Genomic DNA, 11618 nt, shown 5'->3' with positions numbered 1-11618 from the left:
GTTTGTGTAACAATAAACATAAATCAAAACATAACACTAAACGAACTAAGACGATAACCACTCAACATAACAAGGTAAAATAATCGTAACGAAAACATAACTAGACATGACAAGACAATTAATCGTAACAAGAAATAAACTAAACAACATGACGAACCTAGACTAACATAATACATGATAAGACAATACGTGACTAAGACAAAATGATTAAACAAAAAACAAGGCAAGACAGACCTGAAACGTGACAAAAATGAAAGAACGGTTTGATTCCCAACTCGAAACACCCTAAGGGTTAAATGAGCACAGGTTACTGCAAGAAGAGTGTTTTTCAGCTGCATTCAGGTGCGCTAGGCAAATCCCGCCCTAACAAACATGAGATACAGGTTTGAGAATATGTGGATGTGGTATATCATGTGACCCAACAGGGGAGTAGTTACAGAGTTCAGTTTGCATAGGAGCTTTAAAAACACGTGTCTACATGCAAGACAATTATTTTTACATCAATACTGCATTCAACCGAATCAAGAGGCAGACAAGGTCAGTCTCTCTCCAGCAGTCGTTTTCCTTCTTGTGCTCTTGACAACCTTTACAATCCTAGGCTACTCATATGAGGTTTGCAATTTCCTTGAAATTCCTGTGTGAATTTGGTCATATATTAACTGTATCTGTCTTTTTAAGTGGTTTTATTTTGGAATTCAACACCAGATCATGGCACTAATAGGTTTGAGCTAATGAGGTTAGATTTATTATAACTCTTATTGACTGCTTTATTCTGATTAAGTTGATTCTTCGGTCTTTGTAATTTTTGTGATCCTGTATCTATGTGAAGTGGAATTTGTTGGTTAAAGTACAGAGTTTCCTTTTCATTCCAGCGTGAATTTGGTCATATATTACATGTATATAATTATTGAAGTGGTTTTATTTTGAAATTCCACACCAGGGGCCTTGAAATGTGCATACGCCACTTTCTAAGCATGAATTGGGATTTATATATATATATTTTTTAACTTGACAAGGAAATGTGCATACATTTACATTTACAGACCCATGCGTACTGTGGCGGGCTGCTGGTTGAGAGAGAGAATAAAATTGGTGCAAAACAGTGCTTTTATTCTGTTCACACGTGCCTTCAGGGCACTGCCAAGCTATTTAGCTCAGCCAGGGGTTTTTCCTTGTCCCACAACTCAAAAATCAAAAAGGAAAAAATCAAAAACTCAAAACGAAAAAAAAGACCGGAAAATTCGGTGCGTCTTTCCTCCGTCCGTGGGATTGGTGCGGGTCCTGCGGCTTTCCGGCTGCCTAGTCGTCCGCCCGGGATGCGTCGTGCTGGGTGCAGAGAGGGAGAGATTAGCGGGGTTAGGGGGGTGATTTCCTCACGTGCGTCTTTGCTGTTGAACGTTTCGTTTGCGGACTTTCGTTCAGTGCCCCTGGGCTCTCGCGGTCCGTCCAGGCTCTTGGCGTTTCTCCCGTTGCTGGTTTAGCTCGGGCTTCCCTAGTAGGGTTTTTACTCACTCCGGCTCCAGGTAACCCTCCTCCGTGCTGAGCCCCGCTTGGCGTTTCTTTTCTCCTTTTAAACGCTGCCGCGCCCTTCCGCGAACTCGGCGCAGCTGTGCCTGTGTAATTAGAGGAGGTTAGTAATTTCCCGTCCCATTCCTCACGCGTCTCGTCTCGGGGCCGCTGTCCTCGGTGCTGATCCTCCTCCCGGCCTCTCTCCACGGTGCCGCTCTTAGACACGTCAGGGGAAAATATTTGCCGTTAATTATTTTCCCCAGCGCTTGGCGCCGGCGCACTGGCTGTTCGACCCCAGTGGTGTACCGATCGCAGGTCGGGCCACCACAGTACGCAGATTATGGAGGCATATAATAGCGACTCTGCAGGAAAAGTACTGAAATGAAGAAAATACACTCACCGAACACTTTATTAGGAACATCTTTACTCTATTACACCTACTTATTCATGCGATTATCTAATCAGCCAATTGTGTGGCAGCAGTGCAATGCATACAATCATGTAGATACGGGTCAGGAGCTTCAGTTAATATACCTTGCTATCGGGTGGCGTCTATCCGTCACCCACACTACAGTACAGTCAGCCGAAAGTAGCTGGCTAGGCGAACAAGCATCACCAAGGTTACAATAGACAGGCTTATTTAAATTCAGCTACTTTACCAGTTTAGGAGCTAAAAATGTATTCATTGACATGATCATTAAAACAGAAAGATTGATTTCTTTAACAACCCCGAATGGAGAATGCAGAAAGTCTGATCCAAACTAGCATCACTCAATACAAAGAGCAGCTATTCATGCTTTGAAATGTTTGGGGCATGTCTATATAATACACGTATCGGTAGCAATCGGGAACATACACCTGATAAGGTTCAGTCAGGAACACCCAGTGACTATAGTTCCTACCAGAAGTGTGTTCAAGACAGCGAAAGTTCACAGCAAACTATGTTTGCAGTAAACAGTTACTGTTGAACGATTTAAAATGAATATTCCATTTAGTTCACCCCTAATTAATTTAGAACACAAATGGATGCAACTTAGATGTAACAATGCCACCTAACAGATTCATCGCTATTGATTTATTCACCTCATTTTTTTGAGGTAAGAAAAAATTAAAGTGATTAAAGTGTATTATAACAGCCAAATAATTGTCAACTTTTGTTCTCTCTGCGTCTTCCCTGTCGGCAGACATTTCTGTTCGTGGCGCACTACCTTTTCAAATTGTTAGCTAATGTTTGTGGCGAACAGAAAAAAAGTTTTAATATGTTTGCTAATGTTTGTGATCTTGAACACACCCCTATCACTATGACAAGATACTAGTTAAGTAATTATATCCTTAATTTACAATTGGAACAAGTTCTCTTGACATGCACAAGAGAGAAGTGAGGAAAATAGCAGCAGGCAGTAATTTTACTCATCTAATGGGGAGGAACTGGCAAATCACAAAACAAAACTATGTTATGCATTCATCACTGATGTACAGCTAAATGAATAAATAACAGTCAATGAATAAATAAATAAAGCAGGCCAATTCTCCAATAACGGATAATGATCCAATTACTCATACAAAAATCGGAATCTGAAAAAACTCAATAATCGTTATGGGCACTCATCTAAAGCGAATACTTGGATCACCCCTAGTAACCGCCACAAAATAAAAAAGTGGGACAATAACGTCATTTATTTGGCAGGGTTGCCAGGTCCTGCCAAATTTCCATCCCAAAATCTACTCAAAATATAATGTTCCATTTAGGTGTTTTAAACAGATAAAATAGATCTTATTTGAACATGCTTTCTTAATTTCACTGCGTTTTTCAGGGTGTGAATTTTTCAACTGTGACTGGACTTTCAAATTAGACCAATTTGGCATGAAAATCGCGGACATGGCGAGAAGCCTTTGCCTAGCCAAAAAACTTTGGGGATGTTGCAATGTTTTATACGGAGTCGATTTTGGCAGAACATCTAGCTGTGTAGAATGCATCTTCATTCATTTATTCATTCATTATCCTAACCCGCTTATCCTGATCAGGGTCGCTGGAGCCTATCCTAGCATACATTGGGTGAAAGGCAGGAAAACACCCTGGACAGGTCGCCAGTCCATCGCAGGGTACACACACCATATCTATGGACAATTTAGACTCTCCCTAACCTGCATGTCTTTGGACTGTGGGAGGAAACTGGAGTACCCAGAGGAAACCCACGCAGACACGGGGAGAACATGAAAACTCCGCACAGAGAGGCCCCGGCCGACAATGCAATATTGCTCAAATGCATATGCTTAGACACGTAAATGTGTAAGCTTAGCACCCCCGCAAATTCTGCTTCTGTCTATTACGGGCTTTAAATTGCAGTCTGGACCAGCTCCACCCTGCACCACACGTTTACGTTATGCTAACTCATAACAGCTCTCTTGTGGCACGTTGTAGAAAAGTTGTAAACAGAGAGTTGTTAGCTGATACAGAGAGCATTTTTATATGAGATGGCAAAGTCTGTCTTTGAATTATACTCAAGCTTATCTGCATATTGCAGTAAGCGCTGCGTAGAATTTTGTGATAGAAAGGAATTGTGAATGCATTCACTGAACCTTAAAAACATGAAAATACTGTACATGTTTAGCTTTATGGTTCATATTCACCGAAATACAGTTGAAGTGAATAGATATGGATGGATTTTTATTTGTATTACTATTACACTCTAGTGGAGCAAATTCCCAGGTCAGAACAGCAGAATCTCTTACCACCTTCAAGCACAATCTGAAGACGCCCCTCTTCAAGCTGCACCTCTCCCGCCCCTCCCTACCTCCTTGTAAACCTTAACTGTTGTCTTTACTTGTGTTATTACGCAAGGATGATACCTTTTCTAGTTTTGTTTGGCTAGGTAAACTAATTTTTATTAGTTTACCTAAATGAGTTATTCACTCATTTGCTAATGCTAGGGCAGGATAGGTTTATTACTAAGGATTACTAATGATCTTGTTAACTTATCAATCCTCCACACCTGATTTCAATTCACATGCTGCTCTCAAGCTAATTGTCTGCACCTGTCTACACCTGCATAAAGCTCAGTGTTCTTGTTTTTCAGCTAGGCTCGTTGGACATTCCCCTAATAAAGCCCTGACGGGACTTTATCACATCTTTTTTGTCTGAGTCGTGCACCTGTCTCATAGACAATTGCATAGAGTTAGTGATAGTGGAGGGCAGGTGCAAACATTTTGCCAAATTAAGGCAGGCAATTTAGAGATAGAACAGAGAGGCGGAGTTATAGAGCAGTATATAAATAGAGATAGTCTGTTAGTTTACGTGATTATAATTGCTCAAAACTAGTGACTGTTAGTTAGTTAGACAGAGAAGCAGTGTGTTAATATAATTAGTACTGTACAAAATCTATGTTAGTTGTTACGAGTAGATTAGTGCTATCTACAAACATGAATGGAGCAAAAGCAGGAAGTAAGAGAAAACTATTTTCTGATTAGATCGCATGAATGAGTAGGTGTACTAAAATAGACATGTTCCTAATGAAGTTAGTAGTCCGATATTCAGGTTGGCAACAATGTATTCATATAGCAAAAATAGTCTTTAATTACAGTATGAAGCATACCGGGTAAAAGCAAGGCAGTTCAATTACAAACTCATGTTAGAAAGGAATGAGCTTTTATGCCCCAAACCTCCAGATGTAAAATACAGGTAGTTGTCCCTGATTGGGTTACAGGCAGACAAATCCGGCTTTCATTACAGCCTTCCTTTCCCTGTACTCGGCATCCTTTTTGTGTTTTTTTATGAAAACCTGAAGGTAGCAAGTCAGAGCCGATACATCCAGTAACACCAATACTTTTGCTGCCGTGGCTCCCTTGAAAATCAGGTCCCAGTGTGTGTCTCGGTAGTTCCCATTTATTCCCGAGGGCCCAGATAGTTGTGAATTCTCTGAATCAATCCCATCTCATCTGCATTCATCTGTGTAAACGGGTATGGTCATAACAAACATCAATGTGTGCGTTGTATGGTTATATGACAGTGGAGCAGTGATGGCATTCTTAACTATGCGTTACATTTTTAGGGTTTGCATTCCCGTTTGAATCCCTTACATACACAAATACCTTATTTCACATTATTGTCAGTACAATTGCCACAAATAGTTTCATTATCGATTGACACCCAAACCCTTCTGTACTTTTTGTACTGTTATGTGCAGCAGCAGAATTTAGATAAAACTTAGCTAAAACTTGTTTAAGCTGCTGCAGTATTGAATTCATGTCCTCATAGGTCATGGCTGGAACTGTATGAGAGATTTCTGACTGTGTCATACTTTTTGCTGTGTTTTTCAGCCTTGGTCTCTGTCTAGCAGCACCCCCACCCTGAGCAGAAGGAAAGATTTCTCACTGTGTTACAAATGTCCCTGTGTTCATGCACCTTGGTCTCTGTCTAGCAGCACCCCCACCCTGAGCAGAAGGAAAGATTTCTCACTGTGTTACAAATGTCCCTGTGTTCATGCACCTTGGTCTCTGTCTAGCAGCACCCCCACCCCTCAACCAGCAGTCCCTTTTAAAATGCCCTATCTTACCACAGTTGTGGCAAGCATCTCTCGACATCTTATGACCCTCATTTGTGATGACAGCTGAAACCTTTTCATTAATGGGGGCATTTACAGTTTTTGATTCAGCTAAACTTGTCCTCAGTGATGCTAACTGTCAATGTTCATTGTTCATTCAATGTTATTATGTGCTGCTAAACAGCGCTCTGCCTGTCCTGCTGCAGACTCACCTCTCAGAGCCTCCCCAAGTGTTTCAATTGTTTGCTGCTTTTCAGCACACGGTTTCTCTGCTACTGACAAACGGCATTTCAGTTCTGTTTGACCTTGCAACAGGGCTGCTTGTACATTTGCATGTTTATTTATTTTGCTTTTACATTTACTATTGCGCTGTTCACATGCTTCCTCAAGCCAAACTAGAGGATCTGATTTTTCTAACAGAGATCCATAGGATCCCTCTTTGCAATGTTTTGCAATATACTCATTATCCTAGGTTCTTTTTTTTTTTTTTCAAAGATATTTTTTAGGCCTTTTTCAGCTTTATTGGACAGTTTATAGTATAGAGAGACAGGAAGAAGGGGAGCGAGAGAGAGGGGAAGACATGCGAAAAATGTCAGACGGTCGGATTCGAACCGCCGACGTCGCGGCTCGCAATGAGCATGCGGTCAGCGCTCTACAGGCTGCGCCATCGAGACACCCATTATCCTAGGTTCTGAGTACACCTATGTACAATATACCTACTGTGGTCATTTAACTCAAGGACACAGGATACATGTAGGATACCCTGCTGGTACTTTAAAAAAGTCCAAACACACCTACCATTTAACCCTGTAAAGCTAACTTGACTGTTAAACAGGTCAGAACAATATATCTACCGTGTACAATATACCAACTGAGGTGGTTTACCTCAAGGACACAGGATAAACATGGGATACCCTGCTGGTACTTTTTCCAAAAAGTCCAGTTCCTCTACAAACACACCTCCCGTTTAACCCTGTAAAGCTATCTTAACTGTTAAACAGGTCAGAATTTACGTATTAAAGTCCTCCACCCAATTCCCATCACAACCTCTACTGGATACTGTCCTGAAACACAATTCTAGTATCTACCTTTGTAGGCAGTTTGTCACTTACTTCAGTATAAATGAAATGGCTTACACATTACTAAACTTAATCTACAAAGCCAGAACCTGACCTTGAATTGCATATTGGAAATTGCTCATGCTGCCTTATTATTGCCTTATTACTACTTTAAGTAGTTTGATGATTTTGCTTCCATTTGATTCTGGGGTTTTTTTCTAGGAAAAAAACAAGGTAATAGTGGGAAAATACTCAGATACTGATTTTGTTGCTGGCAGGGTATGAACAATCACTTTCACGATCAACTATTTACAGCATTCTGTGATCATTTAATTTTGTTTCATTACAGGTCGAAACAGGACCTGCAGGCAGCAGTACAATGTTTAAAAAGTTGAACCAAATCCTTCTGAAGGAGGTGGATAATGATGGTCAACTGAAATCATTCAAGAGTCTCTGTGAGTGCAAAAACATGGATGTGCTGTCTATTGTGAAAATTACGGAGTCCAGATACTTCTTCCGGAAAACGGAACACTACAATCACACAGAGTTTACACTGCAGGACATACTCCAGGACATGGACACTATGGACTCTGGTGAGTGATGTAATGGAATATCACAGCTTTTTGTAATTAGCCAGGTGTTTTCAATCGTGTCCTTAGTTTTGACATAAGAAAGCTGTGAGTATGTAGTCTTGATTCTAGGATTCTTTTATTGCTTTTGGAGTCTGGTATTGGCATTTGTCAACACGAGGGCCAGAGTTATGCCAATGAAAGTGAAGGAAGTCATTATAAATAAGTATATTCATTTGATTGTACGTTGCACTGGTTAAGAGCATTGGCTAAATGGCTGTAGGCTTTCTGAAACACAATGTGAGCAATATCATTAAGAAGAAAAGAGAGCACATTTGAAAAAATAATATTGTAAAAAAAGTATTGATACATTCATTTTTTATTTATTTAAAGTTTGTTTTCATAGGCTTACAATATAATGTATGCAAGGTTTAATTCTTTGATGAGCGCTATAGCAGCAGAAGTGCTGGGTATCAACACTGAATTGTAATACTAAATACTAATTTTAATCACAGAGACTCCAGAAGTTTTGAAAGATTTAATATTCGATTCAATTACATTTTATTCATGTAGCGCCTTTCACAGACCGTCACAAAGACGTTTTACAGAGCAACACAGAAGGGAATAAAACATATCAACGCTAAGCCCCCAAATAGCTTGAGGTAAAGGCAAGAAAAAACTAGCTGATGGGAAGAAATCTTGGGAGGAACCCGGCTATATAGGCATTCCCATCCTCCCATGGCCTGTAAGTAACAAAATGTGTTATATCAGGGGTGTCAAACTGAATCCCCAGGGGGCCGCAGTGTCTGCGGGTTTTTATGGTTTCCTTTCATGTTAGGCAATAGGCCTTTCCAATTAAGGCAAATTAAGGCCTTGGGAACAAGGCGTGTGGATACTTTAACCAATTAATGACTTGAATGAACCCAGAACACCCCAAAAACCACTACGGCTCTCCAGGACTGGAGTTTGACACCTGTGTGTTACATAATGGAAAAGTTTTGAGGGGATGCTGATCTGCATGCAGAGCAGTGGCCATGAGTCATCCCCCAAAATAAATGGTAACCAAAGCAAAAGTACATAAATGGTTGTACTATCCTGGAATTGAACACAAACATGATTAGTAATCATTAGTAATAAACCTATCCTGCCCTAGCATTAGTAAATTAGTAAATGACATGCACGAGAAACGTAAGGTAACATGAACACATGATTAGTTTGTTAGTTTCTACCCAATCCTGATCTAGCGTTAGTAGTTTTAGTAAATAGACAAATGGAAAACAATTAGGGAGTGAATGACAGAAAGAGAGAGAGAGAGAGAAAAGGCGGAACGCAAGGTTTGCGGAAAAACATGTAAAAGTGTGTGCATAACAACGACCAGTAACGTAACAATAAACATGCATCAAAACATAACACAAAGCGAAACTAAGAACGATAACCACTCAACATAACCAGGTAATATAATCGTACGAAAACATAACTAGGCATGACAAGAAAATAAATCGTAACCAGACATAACTAAACATGACAAGAAAATAAATCGTAACGAAACATAACTAAACATGACGAACCAAGACTAACATAATACATGATAAGACACTACGTGACTAAGACAACGTGAATAAACATAAAACATGGCGAGACAGACCTGAAACGTGACATATATAACAGTTAAAATATAAACAGGCATGGGTGATGGGTAGGTGGTGAAGTAAAAAAAAAACAACAATCCAAGTATCAGAGTCAAAAAACTGTTACCACACAGGTAAAGGAATGGTGAAGCTGCAAAGAACTGGCAAAGGAAAGGACAGACAGACAAGGTTAAATACACTCACAAATACAACTAAATAACAAACAGGTGTAGGAGCTGGCGAACAGATAACGAGGGACAGGTGAGGGATTGAATGAAAGACAGGAAAGAAGTCCGTATAGGGAGTGAAGGGCAGAGACACAAAAAAAAGGATGAGTGAGAACAAAGAGAAAACACTGAAAGTAGGGAAACAAGGAAAAGAACAGAAGACCTGTTTTCAGCACAAACTCTGCTAAAATAACATGGCAACAGTAAGTAGGTTGGTTGTAAATTGCTCTAGAATCACACAAATTGTAAACAGTAGTTTTGAACGTGTACAGGAATGCTCTAGAAACCTGCACTAACCAATTGTACCAAAATTTTTGGATCACTGAAAGTTGTTCATCTAGGTCTTGGGTATGAAAATGACAAAATATTAGTAGCAAATCCAATTAGAAATCGAAGATAAATTACAAAAACAAAGACAGAAACCAATACATTTTTTGATTCAGGAATTTATTGAAATCACCACACAAACTGCATACAATGTAGATGCCATTCACAAACAGATTCCTTGGGTACCTTCTGTGAGTTGATCCTCAGCTGGTGGTGTACTTGGTGTTTCCTCTGCATCTTCATCTCTAAAAATAAAATATAAAATGTGACATAGTTGCATCATATAGCCTACAAACAAAGATGCCACTTTACCAACTAGCCTATGTCTAAGACAAAAACGCAGAGGTATTATTTTGATATATAATGGTTAGAATCGTTCATAAATTCATAAGAGTGGGAACTTACAAATGCGTTTTACTGAATATTCAGAGGAACACAGAGAGAAGTTGCAATACAGCACACGTATTTACCAATATGATCGTAACGCACTTGCTCTTGGAGTTGGTCTGTTTAGCGAAGTTATTTTTTATGCCATGCCCCCGAACGTAGATACAGAATGCTAATATTGATTGCGCGAGGACACCCAGTTTTAGAATCCTGGCTACGCCACTACACATCACGTATGTATTATTTTGATTGTGGGAATTTACAAACGCGCATATTACTGAATTTAAGTGAACCTGGAGAAGTTGCAGTACACACACAAGAAATGCACTTACTCATGAAATTTTATCATGCTTTACAGCAGGTGTTGTCGCACATGTCATCACCCCTCCCCTATCAGAGAATAACTATCATCTTGTTTCAATGTGAATCAGATGTGCCGGAATTTGCGCTGATCGAAACTCACATATTAATGAGTAAAGATTAAGAAATCACAATGGTCTTATTCATCTAATTGAAAACATTTTAAAACAATGAATGTTACGTGTCAATAGGTGCATTTGGGAAGTCAAGATTCTAAGGTTTCTGTCAATACGTTTGTTGCATCTGTATGGTAAAATCTCACAAAGTTAATCATCATAAGAAAGGAAAGTTAATGTTGTCTTGTCAGCATCGTCGGTGAAGCTACTGACCCCAGAGGAAACAACATCCATGTTCTGCAATGGCCATCTCATTCTCCAATAAATTTTTATTTGTGTAGCACTTTTAACAAAGGGGCTTTGTCAAAAGGCCCCCAAGAGTATGCAAAGGGCAACAGTGGCAAGGAATAGCTATCTGGCTAACAGGAAGAAATCTTGAGCAGAACCTGACTCAGAGGCAAATCTGATGCTGGTTTGTTGTAAATTTATGAGCTCTCTAAAGTCACAAAAGCATCAAGCTTTAAGATTTCTTATAAATTTTTTGGTGATTACACTGAATCATTAATAAAGCACTCTACGTTGATTTTATGTGCATATTTATCAAGGGTACCAATAATTCTGGAGGTCACTGTATACATTTTTTAAAGTAATATAGTCACTTACAATGAATTCAGTATGCTTCTCCATTCAACTTCTCCTCCATACAGCGCACAGTGAGCTAACTCACCTCTGGAGCCTCAAAGTAGAACACTGCGGAAATTGTACAAGGGTTGCCAGATTTGGCATTTGCAAATTCCTTTTAATAGGAGAAGACATAATAATAAAATTTTAATGTTTAAATCTGTTTAAATTTAAATGTTTAAATTTTTGTTTTGTAAAAAGTGAAGTATGCTTGGTCCTCTCATAATACCTCAAAAAGCAACAAAAAAAACAAGACACCTCACATCTTTGCTCCA

The 11618-nt window shown here is 39.5% G+C and overlaps 1 protein-coding gene across 1 annotated transcript in view; it reads left to right on the top strand.

Moving 5' to 3' along the window:
* Window positions 1-514: 514 nt before the first annotated feature.
* LOC133121211 (uncharacterized) overlaps window positions 515-11618 on the top strand; it is a 51490-nt gene continuing 40386 nt past the window's right edge. Inside the window, exons 1-2 of the mRNA XM_061230414.1 lie at window positions 515-537; window positions 7458-7701. Of these exons, the coding sequence (XP_061086398.1) occupies window positions 7488-7701 (214 nt within the window). The 5' untranslated portion in view covers window positions 515-537; window positions 7458-7487. The remainder of the gene's footprint in view (window positions 538-7457; window positions 7702-11618) is intronic.

Source organism: Conger conger, chromosome 2 (assembly GCF_963514075.1).
Source record: "Conger conger chromosome 2, fConCon1.1, whole genome shotgun sequence".
Lineage (NCBI taxonomy): Eukaryota > Metazoa > Chordata > Actinopteri > Anguilliformes > Congridae > Conger > Conger conger.
Note: the sequence above shows the minus strand (reverse complement) of the source record. Positions and strands in the feature narration are given on the sequence as shown.